Raw genomic sequence first — 19,886 nt, forward strand, 5'->3', positions numbered from 1 at the left:
GCTTTCAGCCATGGTCCATCTGACATCAGCAATGATATTTCTAGTTCAATTCACTCTTCTGAATCCAGCTTGAATTTCCAGCAGTTCCCTGTTGATGTACTGCTGCAACTGTTTTGAATGATCTTCAGCAAAATTTTACTTTCACGTGATATTAATGATAATTGTTTAATAATTTCTGGATTCTGTTGGATCACCTTTCTTTGGAATAGGTGTAAAAATGGATCTCTTCCAGCCAGTTGGCCAGGTAGCCGTCTTCCAAATTTCTTGGCATAGATGAGTGAGCACTTCCAGTGCTACATCTGTTTGTTGAAGCATCTCAGTTTGTGTCCCATCAATTCCTGGAGCCTTGCTTTTCACCAGCGTCTTCAGTGCAGCTTAAACGTCTTCTTTCAGTAACATTGGTTCTTGATTATATGCTACATTCTTAAATGATTGAAAATTGAACAATTACTTTTAGTACAGTGACTCTGTGTATTCCTTCCATCCACTTTTTATGCTTCCTGAGCCATTCGGCATTTTGCCCATAGAACCCTTCAGTATTACAACTCGAGGCTTGATTTTTTTCTTCAGTTCTTTTGGCTTGAGAAATGCGGAGCATGTTCTTCCCTTTTGGTTTTCTAACTCCAGGTCTTTGCACATTTCATTATAATACTTTACTTTGTCTTCTTTGAAATCTTCTGTTCAGCTCTTTTACTTCATCATTTCTTCCATTCGCTTTAACTACCTGATGTTCAAGAGCAAGTTTCAGAGTCTCTTCTGACATCCATTTTGGTCTTTTCTTTCATTCTTGTCTTTTTAATGACCTCTTGCTTTCTTCTTGTGCGATGTCCTTGATGTCGTTCCACAACTCACCTGATCGTCGGTCCTTGATGTTCAATGCATCAGTTCATTCTTGAGATTGTCTCTAAATTCAGGTGAGATATATTCCAGGTTGTACTTTGGCTCTCGTGGATTTGTTCTAATTTTCTTCAGCTTCAACTTGAACCTGCGTATGAACAATTTATGGTCTGTTCCACAGATGGCCCTTGGCCTTGTTCTGGCTGATGATATTAAGCTTTTCCATTGTCTCTTTCCACAAAAGTACTGATTTGATTCCTGTGTATTCTATCTGTCAAGGTCCACATGATAGTTGCCATTTTATGTTACTGAAAAAAGGTATTTGCAATGAAAAAGTCATTGGTCTTGCAAAATTCTATCATATGATCTCTGACATCATTTCTGTTACTAAGGCCATATTTCCAACTACTGATCCTTCTTCTTTGTCTCCAACTTTCACATTCCAGTCACCAGTAATTATCAGTGCATCTTGATTACATGTTTGATCAATTTCAGACCGCAGAAGTTGGCAAAAATATTTGATTTCTTCCTCTTTGGCCGTAGTGATTGGTGCATAAATTTGAATAGTCTTATTAACTGGTCTTCCTTATAGACATATGGATATTATCCTATCACTGACAGCATTGTACTTCAGGTTGGCTCTTGAAATGTTCTTTTTGACGATAGATGCAATGGCTTTCCTCTTCAATTTATCATTCCCAGTATAGTAGACCATATGATCGTCCACTTCAAAATGGCCAATTCCAGTCGATTTCAGCTCACTATTTTTTTTTTTTTTTAATGCCTAGGATATGGATCTTTATGCTTTCCATTTAATTTTTGACAGCTTCCGGCTTCCCTAGATTCATAGTTCGTATATCCCGTGTTCTGATTATTAATGGATGTTTGCAGCTGTTTCTCCTCATTTTGAGTTGTACCACATCAGCACATGAAGATCCTAAAAGCTTGACTCCATCAACATCATTAAGGTTGACTCTACTTCGAGGAGTCCCCACTTGTATTTCGAGTGCCTTCCAACCTAAGGGGCTCATCTTCTGGCACTATATCAGACAATGTTCCACTGCTACTCATTAGGTTTTCACTGGTTAATTTTTTTCAGAAGTAGGCTGCCAGGTCCTTCTTCCTAGCCTGTCTTAGTCTGGAAGCTCAACTGAAACCTGTCCACCATGGGTGACCCTGCTGGTTTTTGAATACCAGTGACATAGCTTCCAGCATCACAGCAACACATAAGCCCCCACACTGTGACAAACTGGTAAACATGTGGGGTCAAGAGTAAGAGGGACATGAAATAAATAGGATGTTCCCAGGCAAACTTAAATAGATATGTGGGTCAGGAATCAGGTTAAACCCCTTAATGTGGACTACTAGGCTGTATATGCTCTGACCCTCATCCACTTCAACATCACATCATAACACCCTTCCCCTTTGATCTCCACACTCTCAATACCCTGAATTGTATCTGTTTCTTCAGTATAAAGAGCTCCGACGTCAAGGCTTTTGAACTTGTCTTGATGACTGAACCTCTCTTTCCCTGGCTCTTCACATGCCTAGTTATTTCTCAGCCTTCTGATCTTACTCCTCCTCAAGGAAGACTTTTAGAACTATTTCCCTACCTAAAGTAGGCTCTCTTTACTTACTCTCTATTTCCCTGCCCTGTTTATTTCTTGAATAGCACTTAACACATTCTGAAATTGCCTTCTTAGAATGCATACTCCAGAAAAGCAGGGAACTCATTTTCCTTATCACCTTGGTATTCATTCTCAATACCCAGAACAATTCCTGATATCTATTATTTTTTATTATTATTATGTTTAATAAATATTAGTTAAATATTTATGAACATTCATAGAAATTGACAAAAGCAATCAAGAAGTTATTTGGCCCTAAACTACAGGATGTATAGATGTGAACAACAGGATGTGTAGATGTGAACAGCAATGGTGAGCCACTCTAAATGTTTGGGGGATAGAGTCATAGAGTTAAAGTGGCATTTAAAGAAGACCTTTACTTTTGAGTGAGATAGGCAAAAAGGAGGGACACTGTAAGAATGCTAACCTGGTCACATGATTAAATTCCAATAAAGGTGATCCTCTTTGATGATAAAAAATTTTCTAGCCAAAATCTCCATACTCCTCAAGCTCTAAAAGCTGTTTTTTTAATGTTTTATTTGTAAAGCAGTATTTTACTTTTTCAAAATTCTATATTTTTAATTATGAAGATAATAGACACCATTCCATTTTCAGAAGCCATTCTATTAAATTGTTCTTTCCATAATGTTAAGCAGCCTTGGTGGCACAGTGGTGAAAATGCTCAGCTGCTAACTAAAAGATCAGCAGTTCGAACCCACCAGCTACTTCTTGGGAGAAAGATGTGGCAATCTGTTTCCATACTGTGGTGGTAAACCCTGTGGGGTAGTTCTACTCTGTCTTATAGGGTGGCTATGAGTTGGGATTGACTCAATGGCAACAGCAACGGGTTCTGTGATGTTATAATCACAGATCTTGTCAGAGCAAATCAGTCCTTCCATTACCATGTATATGTACTCTCCAGCTTATCACTGAGTTTCCTTTGTCCACAAAACATTGTCTTAGTATTAAGCATGACTTTACAGTAACATCATTGTCAAAGGAAAATATATATATACTTTATACTTTACCTTAATAATTCTCCCAATTGGACATTCATGTGATATAATATATTTTGAAAGTTAATTTTAGTCATATTTAAAGGCTGGTACTTTAAAAGTTAGCTAGCTTTATCATGCTTCTGTAATTCTTAGCTGATTACTAGAAATACCATTTTGATTTTGCATCTGTAAGCATACTGGGCACCAAAAAGCCAAAAACCAAACCCACTGCCATTGAGTCGATTCCGACTCATAGTGATCCTATAGGGCAGGGTAGAACTGCCCCATAGAGTTTCCAAGGAGCACCTGGCAGATTCGAACTGCTGACCTTTTGGTTAGCAGCTATAGCACTTAACCACTACGCCACCAGGGTTTCCAGAAGGGGTACAGGTGAGTGATAATGTATTTCTGTAGGAAAGTATAATGCTATGGTTGAAATTCAATAACAGAACCTAATAATTATAGGTATAAGGTAAGCTGAATGTGTACCAAGTGCTTGAAAATAATTCGAGTTGACAGTCAATCTCAGCATCTTTGCATTTCATAATTACATGGGTATTGAGCTTGGATATTTTAGGTTGGATAGAAAAATCAGATTGCTTTTTGGTTCGTCATGGTTATAACTGTGACTATTTTTTTTTTTTTTTATTACTTAGGCATTACTCAGACCTATGTGTAATAGAAAAAGAAAGCCCGTATTTCTTCATCGAAAGGCAATAGCCTAACAGTTGGATGAAGATGGTTGAAAGTAGGAATAAATTCTTACATTGAAACTTTAGTGCAGCTGTAATAATTGATCTTCTTAGAAGTCTGAGGTTTCAAATCAGTTAGTTTAGAATGGGAAACAAAGAGGCTAAGTATTCCCATTGAAAGAAATTATACTTTGAAGGAGAAAACAGTGATGGTAAAAAAAAAAAATCTTATGTTACTCTATTGTATGTATGTGTGTGTGTGTTCTCTTTTAAATTTCGGTAGATATTTTGTTAGATGATGCTGGTGATGCAACTGGACATAAAGATGGCCGCAGTGTGAAAATTATAGTCTCCATAAGCAAGGGCTACGGTCAAGCAAAGGTATCTCTTTAATCTTAATTTCTTTATTGTGAGAGGCTGAGAATTACTTAGAGTCAGATGTATCGAGTATTTGTTCTGGTGTGTATACTAACAAAGATGTTTGCCTTGGCATTAGCTTAATATATTATACAAGCATGAAAGTTAAGGACACTAAAGGAATTACATCATCATATAAGCAGAAATGTGTCTCACATGCACCGTGTGGTTCATTCTCTGAAAACAATGTTGATTGTCAACCCATATCTCCTTAGCTTCCACAACTTGAAAAAAAAAATTGCTTTCTTCATAGAAGCATTTTGTCTAGTGTAGTCTCGATATTACTTGTAGATTATACGTCGTGTTTACAATCTGCATTAACATTTCACTAGAGTTGTCAATCTGGTCTTTATACAAAAGAAAGAACTGTAAGCTATATGAATATTCTAGACACCAGGAAGACACTTTTTCTACTGAACTCACTCAGCATGACAATACCCAGTGAGGCTACTTTTCTGTATCATTTTTAAACATTTTATTTTTTCTGGAATTAAATATTGCCTTCAGATTGGCAATACCATTCTGAATCTATCCCTTCCTAAAAAGGGATAGAATCTATCCCTTTCTAAAAAGATTCTTTAAGCTGAATTTTTAGTTGAGTGACCAGGATACAAATTTATGTGTCCTTTTTTTTTTTTTTTTCCTATCAAATCGAAGGAAGTTCTTTAGAATTTTAAAGTAATTGAAGTATTTAGGTTTGAAAACCCCTTGAGATAGCACTCGTGAATTTTTACACTGAGCAAATGTGCTAAGGATTCTAATGCCATAAACTTTCTGCCTGTGCCGCAGACTTGTGCCTGCTTTTCCCAAGTGGGTCTTTATGTGAGAGACTGTAATAGTCTCACTAAAGCCTAAACCATCTCTAATTTTAAAAGCACCTGCTTATAAAGTATTGTTTAAGCATCCATTTTAACTGGGTTCTACTCACACTAAAAAACAAATTTTCTCTTTCAGGATAATTTTAAAAGACAATGTCTTTGAACATTTTTTTTTTCTAATAAAGCTTATAAGAAAATAATTAAAACACACACACTGGTTTATAAATTTCTCAACTTTTTCTGAAAAACACATTGGCTTCTAACTCAAGTGATGTAAAAATAACGATGGCAATAAAATTTATGCTTACAGCATTAAATATTATAGAGAAGAAATTGAGATTCTGAGTTAGCTAATTGATTTACCTAAGGTCATGCTTCTTAATTAGCCGGTGGGGGTTGTATGTTGTAGAGTCTATATCTTCTAACATGTGACCCAGTGGTTATTCTACCATCCCTTAAAGCCCATGTAGGTGGTGACTGGAACCAGGAATGTATTATATCAACTATTTAATTATATCTAATGTTATCAAGGAGCCCTGCTGACACAGTAGTTAAGAGTTCAGCTGCTAACCAAAAGGTCAGCAATTTGAATCCACCAGCCGTTCCTTGGAAACCTTATGGGGCAGTTTTTCTCTGTCTTATAGGGTCACTATTAGTCGGAATCAACTCATGACCACTATTCCATGTAACTGTTTCCAGCTGTCATAAAAGAGGCTCCAGTTAGACTATAAAACCTGAATTATTTATTTTTCTAATATATGTAGAAACTCCTCAAAATATCATCTTACAAAAAAAGCTAAATTTGGGGCCATTATTTTTATTGTAAATGAATGCTTTGCTTGTCCAAATGAGTCCTTAGGATTTCTTGGTCAGTTCTTTTAGCAATGACTGTTCTGATAAATTGAAAATGGGAACTGTTTTATAAACACATAAATGTTGTACAGCCACGAATTATTTATTATTTTTTAAAGCTGGATTGTAGTTTAGTAATAATCTAAATTAATAAATGAGAAAACTGAGTAGTAGGCTGAAGTTCTAGGACTCATGTCATACAGTTCTGCTTCATCTCTGTCACCATTTCCGTTCTACGGCCTGCCTTTCTTCAGAAATGCACCCACTGCATTAAAATGAAAAACCATCCCTTCCTGTTCCTTTCCCCTTTCAGTCTACTGATCAGCTTCTTGAATCCATTTTCCTTAATATACCACTTTATCTAATCTCTTTTTTCTTATTGTTGTTGCTGTTAGTTTTTTGGTTGGTTGGTTAATTGAGGTATTTTATTTTATTTAATCAATCATGTGTGTGCTTACTATAGAGCCCAAAGGCTTAATATTTTACTCTTAATCACTAACTACATTAGTAAGTTTTAGTGAAAATGTAGTAATAAAACTAGATACACAGTTGGGTTTTATCTTGTTCGATTTTGTTGTTCTTTAGGATCAGAAGTCTCAGGCATATTTGATAGGGTCCATTGGCGTTAGTGGAAAAACCAAGTGGGATGTCTTAGATGGTGTAATTAGACGTCTCTTTAAGGTAAGTTGTACAATATGACCTGATATTAGTGTTCAAATATATTTCATTGTAGTTTCCATTGGCTTTCCTAACTTAGACACATCTGCCCTTCCTCTCCTCTGTTTCAAATATTAAGGAAAGCTTTCTCTCCTTGTGCTGTTTAATACAACAGTTCTTACATTATCCATTTTTTAAAATTCTTCACAGCTAGTCTCATATCATCAGTTTTTTTTTTTTTTTATTTGTTGTAGATAAGTTGAACCACTGTTTTGACTTTCCTTTTTGTGTGTATCATTTTAGGAATATGTGTTCCGAATTGATACATCCACTAGCCTTGGTCTGAGCTCTGACTGCATTGCTAGCTACTGTATAGGAGATTTAATTAGGTCCCATAGCCTGGAAGTGCCTGAACTGCTGCCTTGTGGATATCTTGTTGGAGACAATAATATCATCACTGTGAACCTGAAAGGTAAAAAAAAAAAAAAAAGGAACTTTTTTGTTTTTTTTTTCCTAACATTTCTCTTTTTTGCAGTTTCCCTTCAAATTTTCATATATGAAAGTTGTGTTAATCACTCTTTAATAGTTTTGGTATGCAATGAGCCATACTTTTTAAAAAATCACTAAAATCCTATTAAAACACTAAAATTCTAGTAAATGAAATTTTCTTTGAGTTCCGAGATATAAAACTTAGAATGTAATTTTGAAGATTCCCCAGGACTCACAAAAAAAAAAAAAAAAGAAAGAGATTTAAACAATTTGCAACTTCTAGGTTTTCTCTGCTAGCATTTTACATTTAGAGAAGGTTCAAAAATTTTATTGTGTTGTCCAAAGCAACATATTCATTGCTATATCTTTGATTTTAATTTTTTTTTTAGTGAATACCCCTTGGGGATAGAGAATGGAAGTTAAGAGCCAGGGATGAGAAATTCTGTCTTCTTTGCTTTAGATGAAGTGCTAAATTATTGTTGTTGGTGGTGTAACTGAAGTATACTCTATTCAGTAATTCCTTGTTCCTATATATTAAAGACTCAGAATACATCTGTATACAAAACTGTGGGTTAATAGAGGGATTTGGCAATATTTGATTTTATGCTCTCCTTCCTAATTCCTTGCCAGACATCACAATTTGTATTCTTCAAAAGCTTAAGTGATTGGACAGCTGGGATGTTAAATGAGATACAGAAATAGAGAGAAGGGGAAAAGAGTAAGAAATACACATACACCGTATACGTATATATGCACACACCTACATGGTACATATGTGTATGTGTATACATATTTATAATCTTCACATTTACTCTTAACAAAACTATCATCTTCAAAGGGGTGCAAGAGTTTATAATAGAATTTATAATAATGGAATATGTCTCTGGAAATATAAGTAAAAAAAATAGACTATGGAAGAGAAGCAAGCCTGAGCAAAAAGAAACGGCTTGCTTTTGTTTGTATGTTCACTCTGCCTTATTATTGACATGTTTCCTGACTTAAAATGACAACACATCTTTATGAAAGTATTTTGCAAGGACTACTAAGCTCTATTGTCGGTTGATACTATATTTTAAATTCTAGCTCATGTAGGACAATAAGTCAAGTCATGTTCTTCGTTTTGTTTCCTCCTTCAGGGGTAGAAGAAAACAGCCTGGACAGTTTTGTTTTCGATACGCTAATTCCTAAACCTATTACCCAGAGGTACTTTAACTTGTTGATGGAGCATCACAGAATCATACTCTCAGGACCAAGTGGTACTGGAAAAACCTATTTAGCAAACAAACTTGCCGAATATGTAATAACCAAATCTGGCAGAAAAAAAACAGAGGATGCAATCGCCACTTTTAATGTGGACCACAAGTCAAGTAAGGTAAGTCATAAAATCTGAAGAGAATTGCTGTTGTTTATCCACTGGTGTTTTAAGCAATTAAGTATTAGGATTGTGTGAGACTGCTATATTGGGCATGGAAAAAAGTATCCGTTTCTTTGTCTCAAACTAGAATCTGGCAGATGAAGACTGCCATTCAATAGCATTTCAGCTGTCAGGTACTCGAGGAGCCCTGGTGGTACAATAGTTAAGCACTTGGCTGTTAATTGAAAGGTCTGTGGTTTGACCCCACCAGCATCTCCATGGGAGAAGAAACCTGGTGATCTGCTCCTGTAAAGATTACAGCCTAGGAACCCTACAGGGCAGTTCTACTCTGTTATATAGGGTCACTACGAGTCAGAATCAACTACACAGCACACAACAACATCATCAGATACTCCACCGGGCATTAGAGCTATACAAAAGAAAATGACAGGGTCACGGTAGTTTGCTTTCTCTTAGACATTCTTTTACGAAGTGTTAGAGTAGAAGAGGTCTGTGCAAACCATTATGGAAGCAAGAGGGAAGAATAACTTCCTGGAAGAATAAGAGCTTTACATAAAAGGCAATACTTGGCCTGGGTCTTAACAGATAAGTAGGAGTTAACTAGGTTCTGAGTAATTAGAATATTCTAGGCAGAAATTCTGGGAGCAGCAGTTTGCTTATGTCACATTCGCATAGGATTTTTACTCAAGAACCTTAGGAAACTGTGCACTGTTCCATTTTACCATCCACTGAGGTCTAAATTCTGCCATAATAATCAACATGAATGCTCTCAGCTACTAAATCGGCTAAAATGAGCCAGTATTTTTATCTATTCTGAGTAAAATACAGAATCCTAAAAAGGAAATGTATGATTCCTAACACTAGGCTATTTTTACCTGTAATTATTCATTACAGTCTGAATCAATTCAACCTAAGGTTGTCTTGGGAAACTGCAACTGTTATAAGCAATAACTTGAGGGAATCCAAATGATACCAGGTCATGGTTTTTCCAAAGATAACCTAGTTAAGTGATTTAAACCGACTCAGTGTTTCAGAAACCTCAGACTTAACATTTTCAGAAACAAACCTGATTCCCAACCGTGACCAAAACTCGTTGGATTCTTGAAAAAAGGTAGACATTTAACTTATTGAACAACAAGTTCTTAATGGAGTAGTTCATTAAGTCCTTAACTCCAATCAGCTGTGAGATCTTGGGCAGATCGCTGAATTTGTTTGCGCTTCAGTTTCCTCAGCTGCAAGATGGAAATTGTAGTAGGATTGTGGTAAGGACTAAATGAGTGTGGGGTGTGTGTGTGAGAGAGAGAGACAAAGAAAGAGATTGAGACAGAATAGCACAAGCAGCAAGCATAGTTTATGAGTTGCCTACATTTATTGTTTATAGCCCTTGGCTGCCAGTGAATCTTTCTTACACAAATAACTCACTCACTCACACACACACACACACACACACACACACACACCCCTGTTTGTTCTTGTATGTACTTTTCAAGGAGAGCAATGATGAACATACAGCTAATGGGATCTCTTAAAGTTAAATAAATATAGCACATGAATTCCTGATATTTCCTTGGAATTCAGCACTATTCAAATTGTGGTTGACCCACCCATTGCCATTTCAACTATGAGAGACATGGAACCTGAGGCAAAATATTTGACTTTTCTCTATGCAGAGGTAGGAAGAGCATGATTGTTTGTTTGGTTCAGCCTACATGTTTAATGCCTGCTGTGAGTTCTGTATCCTTGTATCTTTATAAGAAAGCCTTTCAGTGCAATTTTTTTTTTTTCTTTTCTTTTCAGCTGAAAAAGATGAAAGGTTTGAGGCCCCTTAGTCATCCTTGATGTTCTCTTTGGCTTTTTCTCTATTTTGATATGACAAAACTCTTCAAAGTTTCTTTATGGGAAAAAAAAAAGTGGTTAGAAAATGGTAGTGGAAGAGACTTATTACATAGACCAAGGGATTTTAATAGTTTAAGATCACTTAAAATCTACTTTTGAATAAAATAAATTGACTTTGAACTTCATTTTCAAAAACAAAAAGAAAGATAAGCTAAATGGTCATTTTCAAGGATGTAGTTTGACATACTAAAATAAAGTAGGTTCATTTACATTATTATATTTGCCTCCCCCCAAAATCTACTGTTATATTCTCTTTTTATATCAGTTAAAAAAATGCTTAATGCTTGGAGATGTTTTTAATCAATGATCTTGTGTGAATATCCTTTTAAACATTTTGATCAAATGCTTCCAACACTCTTATTTTCTGCTTTTTCAGAAGAAAATCATTTGTGCCATTATTTAGTCAGTTCAGTTTTTGTTATTGCAAAATCATGAAAAGTCAAGCATTGCCAAGAGTGTTTGTGAATAGAACTAACGGTGCTAGGAAGCAGTAATAGGAAGAAACCATGGAGAAATCACATGGGATTTAGCACCAAGAAAGCACAAAATACAACTAAACAAATGTTTATTGTTTCTTTAATGTTTGTAAGATAGGAATGGGCTGTCAGTAATGCTGGATGCACAGTTATTGGCAGAGAATTTGGCCATTTCATGCCAAATTGTTGGAGAATACCCACTTTTTTTTTTTTTGCAGGGAAGGAATGGGAGAAAGTGAGAGTGGTGTAAAGGCAAGGGGGACGGCAAGCTGAGGTTGTGTTAGGAATAACTGCTGATGGTACAGCGTTCCTAAACTAAAATGTGAATGAGGAATGAAATAAATTCTTTCTCTGAAAATATTGAAATGAAGCTGTGTAATTTCTGATGTGCTGTTTACTATGCCATAGATAGCACTGGAGAAAGCCAAAAAGCACTTACTGATTCAAAAAACAATAAACCATCAGATGAAAAAAATCTTTTCATGTTTTTGGTATTGCTGCATTTTACATTCTGTACCTCTTCCCTACTCTCCAAAGCCTCCTTCAAGCTGCCAGCTGGAATATTTTGATTGAGAGCCGTACACATAAACAATTACACTTTGTGACATTTGATATAGCAGGCCCAGAAGGCTAGAGATGGATTTAGTAAAGAATTCATGGCCAGCTGAAGCCTCTTGGAGTGTTAGGTGGGAAAAGATCTGAAAACTGGACTTGGCAGATTCATTTTTTAGCATGTCTGGAGTCAAAACCAGAGGAAGCAATGGTCAACAGTTTTTATGTAACTGCTGTGTTCTGTGTGTATTTTTCTAAATATGGGATTAATCTTATTATTAATTTCCATCAAGGAGATGTAACTTTTTATTTTGCCTGTTAGACCTTGGACTTGAAACTTTGGGTGGCCCTGCATCAATACTTCAATCTAAGATTTTACCCCAATCAAATAAGAATACGGATCATGAATTGATGTCAAAGGGGTCTATGAAAAACCCTTAAGGTATAAGACAAAATCTATGTGTATGGCTATATACACATCCAACTGGTCCATAACTTTCATTTCATCGGTTCCTGAAAGGGATCTACTATCCCAAGATGAGAGAGAGAGATCTATATTCCGTATTAGGATCTAATGGCCATTTTGTTCCAAAATTCACTCATTGGTTTCTTAATTACTAAATTCAGTTCCTCTGCTTCTGTTCTCTCTCTCTTTTTTAACTTATGTATAGCAAGTTGCTACAGTTGACCTCCCCTTTCTAGAGACTCTTCTTTCATGATTTGCATTCTCTCCTTGATTTCTTTCTTCTCCCTAGTAAGCTCCTTCTCTGTCAGTTTCCCTGATCACTTCTTCATAGTGTACTAGTTAAATGAAAATATCCCCCAACGTTCTTTTCTCTCTTATTGTCATCTGGATGGTTCCTATGACTTCAATTACCACTCCAAAAAGAAACTATTAGGCATGTCCACTCTCCCAATAGTAGGCCTATTTTTCTATTAGCTTACTAATATGTTTCTATCAGCCTATTAAAATACATGTTTAGAAATGTCAATTTAAGCTTTGACAAAAATATCATAAATTCATTCTCTTCCATTCATCTCCACCATTCCCACCCTTGTACCCAAACTGACGCCTTTTGGCACATGGACTCTTTCAATAGCTTTCCAACTGCTTGGTCCACATCCTCCCTTAAATTTCCCTCTTCTCTTTCCCTGATCCTATCGATTTGCCACATGGCAAGCTGAGTATCTTTTTACATTTAAAATCTGATCGCATAAAGTCTCATTGCTTTCTATATTAGATCAAAAATCTTCCCACACTTCTACTAAAAAAAAAAAAAAAAAAAAGCTTCTACTATCCCTATTAAATTCTGTAGTCTCTTTTGGTTTCAGTAATCTCAGTATTCTCTAGTCTGGTTTCTTCTCTTCCTCTTTTTCCAATGTACTTTCTACACTGTTAAACTGTGGTTCTAATTATACTCTTCAGGTTCCCAGAACATTCAATATTTTTTCATTGCCTATAGGAGAAGTCCAGTGATCTTACCAATCATTCAATAATGCAAATCTTCATTTCCAATTTATTCACCGCTATTTAATTTCACAAATCACATACTACATGCTGTATCTTCTCCCTCTCTCTGGAATACTCCCCTCCCAAGGTTAGGAATCAAAATCTTCAAAATAAAGAGTTAATGGCAAATAATACCTCCACTAGAAAATCTTCCACAGAAGCTGTAAGTAATCTTTGCATGCTCTGATAAAAACCTTTGGTCTATACTGTTTTGGAAGTAATATATTATTTTCAGCTGTGAATTATAGTTATACATATTCATGCCAAATTTTCTATTCTGGGCTTTAAACTTCTTGAACATTTTTTCCATTTCTAATTAATTACCATATTGTTCACATTTCCATTTCTCTTGATTAATAAATTGTTCTCTCCTACTGAAAATAAAAGTCAGCAGTTCACCATTGCTTATTTTGTAAAATCTGTGTTCATCTACACGGATTTAAAGTCTTCAGTTTTCTCCTTCACCATCACCACCACCGCCGTGTATCATATTCTCTTGCAACAGCAGGACACCTATTATTTCCCCCAAATGCGTCACACACTCATACATTCCAGCTTTCACTCTTTATTCCTTAGATGTGACTGGTCATCCACGAACTGTACCCCCATTGTCCTCTTAACCTCAAGGCTGGGTTAGATGCCTACTTGAGCCAGCCTGTAGTGGTCTGTGCATTTCATTTAGCATACTGTATTTAAATTCGTTGTTTGACCTGCCTTTCTGTTAATGAATTGTGCTTTATCTCTGAAATCTTTGGTGCCAGAATACCTGGCAAAGAGTAGATGCTTGCTAAATGCGTGTTGAAAGAATGAATAACTGCATACTGGTCAGTATGAATTCTACTTATTCTTTAAGATATATCCCAAATGCCACCTCCCAATGAGGTCTGTCAGGATTCTCCTCTCGGAATTGAGCCCTTCCCCTGCTGTAAGCCACATTCCTCCTTTAACTTCTTTCATGACATGTTTCACATTGCACTTTCTTAGCTCATGATTTATGTACGTGCCTATCACCCTCACTATGCTGCAAAGCTACCTTCTCCAGAAAGCTTTCCTTGACATCTACCAGCTAGGTTAACCCCCACCTACCTCTCACAGCTCCTAATATACTTATGACATTATAATGAAATTATTTATTATATTTAAATTCCAGCCCCTTATGTGGAAACTCTTCTCCAGGGGAAGGTAGTCTGATTACCTCCTAACTCCCATGCCCAGAAAAGTACCAGATGCAGTTTTTAATATATGTTAAACTTAATATGAACTTCTTAATAGCAAGAACAGTAGTTTATATGTTTGTATACTCCCAGGGCTTGGTCTAGGACTATAAACATAGTCCCACCCACTGCCATCAAGTCTGTTCCCACTCATAGTGACCCCGTAGGGTTTCTGAGGCAGTGAATCTCTACAGACACAGATTGCCACATCTTTCTCCTGCGGAGCTGCCGATGATTTTGAACCACTGACCTTTAACCACTGTGCAACCAGGGCTCCTTTAAAAAAAACATAGTAGGTAGTGAATATTTTATAAATAATGAATTACTTAATACAACTGTATAAATTCTGCTTTATCTTTTTAAGGAAATGAAACTCTGTGGACTATTCGCAAGTTTTATTATTTGTTTTGTATTCTCTGATTTAAAAAAAAGAGACAACAGTTATTCTCTGTGGCTGGCTCAATATAAAACGAATAGTATATTAGTCTTTAATTTTCTATTTGAACTTAAATGAATGTATTAATAAATGCCTCAAAACCCTGAACATGGCTGTTTTACCCTCTTCTACTGTATTACAGACAGGGGGAGGTGGCATCTAGGATGAATGGTTCACATATTTACCTGGCTGCCAAAAATTTGGATCATGGAATTGTTTTTAACCCTTAGCAAGATTTACAAATTGAAAATGTCATTGTAAATATGCAAATATTATGGAAATGCTTTTAGTGATTAGGACAATGCCAAGAAACCTAATTATGTTCCTGGCCTACCCATCTGTGAGAGCAGTCAATCAGTGAACTGGTTATCATATTTAAATTAAGCTACTTTGCAGGGATAATACCTGTAATAGAACCGAGAAGCTCAGGAACTGCTAAATGCTAATATCAAGTGATCCAGTGAAAAATTTTTTAAGAAGTTGTCTTTGTTTAAATACACAGCAATTTCGTACAGATTACAAGTAAGAAACCACACTTTTATCTGAGTCCTGGGGCTGCATTTTAAAATGTACCCCATCTTCACAAATTGGATATAAAATATTCAAAGTATCATTGGAAATTTAGGGGTGCCATTTTAGATTTAATCTGTCTTTGAAATTATGAAGTTTGCTCAAATTCAGTTTTATCACTGAAATACCAAAAATAAGAATGAGGTTTTAATATTTGTGGTTTTTCATAAGAATTCATGGCTAGAACTCTTTTTATTTCTCTTTTCAAAGGAAGACAACTGAGAAATATGCCTTTGTGTTCACAGTTTTATATTTACTGTAGGTATTCTGTACTGGCTCTTCTACCCTTCTCTTCTTTTCTCTCTGTCCTTTATAAAAGATTATCTTCTCAGCATTGTATGTTCTTTGCTCCATAGGCTAAGATTTTATATCAATGGAATGGCCTATGTGTTTTTAATGAAAGGTACCGATGGAAGGCAAACAGTGCTCTTCCTACAATATAAATTGCTTTTCAGCTGATATAAATATATCATTGATGAGCTTATTTTCTTTATTTTTTTAAAGGAAGTGCAACAATATCTAGCTAACCTGGCCGAACAGTGCAGTGCTGATAATAATGGTGTAGAACTCCCAGTTGTAATAATTCTTGATAATCTTCATCATGTGGGCTCTTTGAGTGATATCTTCAATGGTTTTCTCAACTGTAAATATAACAAATGGTATGCTTATCAAATTTTTGAATGATGAAATATGAAAAATCATATTTGTATTCTTGTGCCTTTATGCTTTTATACAATGGATGCTATTACTTTGAGAAACCCTCATTAATATTACAGCTTATTTCCAAGGAATCCCCATATATTCCTTAGAACATTTATCTATTCATTCAATAACTATGTCCCAGGCACTTTTATGAGGCTGGAAACATTATTTCCTTAATGATGTTAACTTCTACAGGAATGCTGAAAGTCTGGAGGATGTAAATATTAAGGAATAGTTTGAATCAGGGAGACTAAGAACTGGAAGGAGACTTTCAAGCTCTGGTTACATTTTCAGTCAATATTAAAGTTTATATTCAACCTTCCTATAAGGATATAAAAAAAATAAGGATACATTTAATAAATTCATATATAACTCTCTCCATTAATGGGCCTGATTTTTTGTAAAATTTACTATGAAAGAGAAGGTTAAAGTTGGGTATAATAACCTGAAAATCTACTAGAGATCGATTGTAGCATGCCCTCTAAAGAAAAGACATATAAGAATATCAACATAAATGATATTAGTTGTAATGCTTCCAAATATCCTAATCAAGCAATCTCTGCTATAGATACGAACCTTTAAAAACAAATCAGCATAAAATAAGGGTTGAAGAAAGAATACAAATTCTCTAATGTTGGTTAGAACTTTTAAAAATAACTATAAAGTATTAAGCTGGAAAAAATTAACAAAGTTTATTAGAATCATCAATTGTAAGATATTAGAGTGGTATGAGACCAGTGTGATTATTTTAACCTCTTCATTTTTAGGTTAATAAACTCTGCCCCAGAGAAGAGGGATGACTTGTGTAGGATGCCAGAGCTGAAATTAGAACCCCAAATCTGAATTTCCAGCCCAATGATATTTGATATTTTCCAACCCCAAATTACAAAATTATTGTTTTAAAACGTAATATCAAAATGGAATAATCCATATTTATATAAATTATTTTCTGTTTTAATAGATTAATCTTTTATTCTCAATATATCTAAATTTCTTTTCTTTTTCTTCTAGTCCCTATATTATTGGAACAATGAATCAGGGAGTTTCTTCATCACCAAACCTAGAGCTGCATCACAATTTCAGGTGAAGATAAATTGTGTATGTGTATGTGTGTGGGCATGTTTATTTTTTAAATTGTCCCTTTATGTTTATTTTGGTTGGTTGTTTTTTCTATTTGTAAGTTGGCAGATTCTGACAGTGGTAACCTGTGGTGTGCAAATAAAAAAATTCTTCAGACACTCTTTCTCAAGCAGACATTTTGTGATCTATGCCCTCTTTGCAATCAGAAGTGTTTCTTTAAAAAAAAAAAAAAAAAAGGTTTTTCCTGCTCACTCTGAAACAGGCACTTTTCTTCTAAGTGTGAGGAATGTGAAGAGCGTTCCTATTTCAGGATTTGTGATTCTCCTACAGAAGAGTGCTCAGCGTGTATCCTCCCACTCACCTCTGACGCACATGAGCTTCTCTTTAGCTCAAAAAAGAAGAGTTTGTTAAGTTAAAGCTCTGATGCTAATAAACTTCTTAACCCCTTTCATTATAAGACTGTACCATCCACTGAAATAGGAACATAGCCACTTTATATTGAACGGGGAATCACTGTAGACTTAACATGTCATTTATGTAAAACATCTGATTTTTTTTTTTCTAGGTGGGTACTATGTGCAAACCACACAGAACCGGTGAAAGGATTTCTAGGTAGATACCTTCGAAGGAAATTGATAGAGATAGAAATTGAAAGGAACATACGCAATAATGATCTAGTCAAAATTATAGACTGGATTCCTAAGACATGGCATCATCTCAACAGTTTTTTGGAAACACATAGTTCTTCTGATGTTACCATTGGTGAGTTCCAAAATTACAATATGCCATTCTCCAGGAACAAAGAGTACTTGGTAAAGATGGCCAGATTGGATGGTAGAAAATAAGGCAGGCTAATGTTTGTCAAGCTTCTAAACATTTAAGTTTACTTTTTAGCATTCTGAAAGTTTGCTTTCTTTTAGACTTTGTCTCTCTGATTAGAATTAGATTCATTTTATCAAACATGCATAGCATACACAAATCTCAAATTACTCAAATTACTGATATCAAGTAAGTTTAATATAGATAAAAATAAAAAAATCAGATGACCATTTGAAATAAACAGTATCTGTCTAGGGTACTATTTTTATGCAAAAAGCAAATTTTAGCTCATGGTTCATATCAAATATAGTTGTGAGAACAGATTTTACTTAGAGATAATTTAGGTGTTTAATATTTTGTTCAAGAGTCCTGTGGCAGAACCCTTAAGCACTGGGCTGCTAACCAAACGATTGACTATTGGAACCCACGCAATGGCTCCACGGGAGAAAAGATCCTGGCATAAATATTACAGCCTAGAAAACCCTATGGGGCAGTTCTACTCTGTCTCATTGGATTGCTACAAGTCAAAAATTAACTAATGGCACCTAACAACAACAATAGCAATCTTTCTTATAGGAACACCAAATTGTTTAAATTATGTTTCTTTAATTGACACAAACGTGTTTATTTTTGTATTCCTTCTTAAATTGCTTGTTTAACTCTCTTTCACATCATTATGTATCATACAGATTTACTAACTAAAGACATCATGTAGATTAGAAGGGAAAATTCTAAATTTGGGGTCAGAAGACCCAGGCTGAGTCCCAATTCTGCAAGTAATAGCATATTTTACATTGACAATTCATTTCAGCACAGTTTCCTCATTTGTAAAATAGAGCAGTTTGACTGTATTATGATGTTTAAGATTTCTCCTAACTCTAATACCTTGTGCTTCAGATTAAGATTTTATTGTAAAAAAAAAGAAGGAGCTGGGATATTGAGTCTTTAGTAAAATATATCATAATAATCAAGCTAAGATTATAATTTTCTAAAAGTCATGCAAGAATTGTATTTAGTCCCCCAAAATAGTGCCTAAATGTGTGTTTAAATTGTTAAATATAATGCCTCTCAAAAATGTTTTATTTGTTTCTTCTCAGGCCCCCGCCTCTTCCTTCCTTGTCCCATGGATGTAGAAGGTTCTAGAGTGTGGTTCATGGATCTCTGGAACTATTCTTTGATACCTTATATTCTGGAGGCAGTGAGAGAAGGTCTTCAGGTATAGTCTTCAATGGTCTTTACTACCTTAAAGAATGGAAAAAATAAAACTATTTTTACAAAGAGTAAAAAATTTCATTTCCCTGAGTATGTCTGGAAAAAAACTAATGACATTAGCTATGTAAATACAGTGCTAAAGTAATATCAACTAGTATACAGTACTTTTGTCTATTCTGGAAACAGATGCATAGGAAAAACAGAAAACAACATTATTCCAACAACTGCACATTTAAGACCAAGTTTATTGCCATGGGTGTTTATGGACTGCTTTATTTGGTAGTCAATTAATTGCATAGCTCTACATGTTAGGAGACAGCCATGATTTACGTGAGTTATCTCATAGCGATAAAGGGCCAAGGACCATGTAAATCATGACTGTCTTCTAAGATGTGGAGCATGTAATTAAATTTGAGTCTGAATCAACTCAATGGCAATGGGTTTAGGTTTTTTTTTTTTTTTTTAATTTCACCATTTATACACTAATATTTTGCAACAAGTAGTTTTTACTTGTAAGTTCCCTGTTTTTAGTATGCTTCATTGTTTAAAGTTTTTAAACATCACTTGCAAGATCCTTTAGTATTTTTAAGTAAATACTCTAAGCTCTAAAACATTTAGCCTTCTTATCTATGACATGGTAGTTTATTATCATCTCT

The 19,886-nt window shown here is 35.1% G+C and overlaps 1 protein-coding gene across 12 annotated transcripts in view; it reads left to right on the forward strand.

Moving 5' to 3' along the window:
- The window catches only part of NAV3 (neuron navigator 3), a 937,562-nt gene that overhangs the window by 905,844 nt on the left and 11,832 nt on the right, over positions 1–19,886 (forward strand). For 10 of the 12 annotated variants that reach the window (XM_049883940.1, XM_049883939.1, XM_049883937.1 and 7 more), the window contains 8 exons: positions 4,439–4,536; positions 6,828–6,923; positions 7,203–7,371; positions 8,525–8,760; positions 15,922–16,076; positions 17,131–17,202; positions 17,765–17,961; positions 19,116–19,234. In XM_049883940.1, the coding sequence (XP_049739897.1) occupies positions 4,439–4,536; positions 6,828–6,923; positions 7,203–7,371; positions 8,525–8,760; positions 15,922–16,076; positions 17,131–17,202; positions 17,765–17,961; positions 19,116–19,234 (1,142 nt within the window). Of the gene's footprint in view, positions 1–4,438; positions 4,537–5,851; positions 6,219–6,827; positions 6,924–7,202; positions 7,372–8,524; positions 8,761–15,921; positions 16,077–17,130; positions 17,203–17,764; positions 17,962–19,115; positions 19,235–19,886 lie in introns of those variants that run through there. The other 2 variants (XR_007517283.1, XM_049883946.1) reach the window with 2 other exon arrangements.

The sequence above is a fragment of the Elephas maximus genome, chromosome 4 (assembly GCF_024166365.1).
Source record: "Elephas maximus indicus isolate mEleMax1 chromosome 4, mEleMax1 primary haplotype, whole genome shotgun sequence".
In the NCBI taxonomy this organism is placed as follows: domain Eukaryota; kingdom Metazoa; phylum Chordata; class Mammalia; order Proboscidea; family Elephantidae; genus Elephas; species Elephas maximus.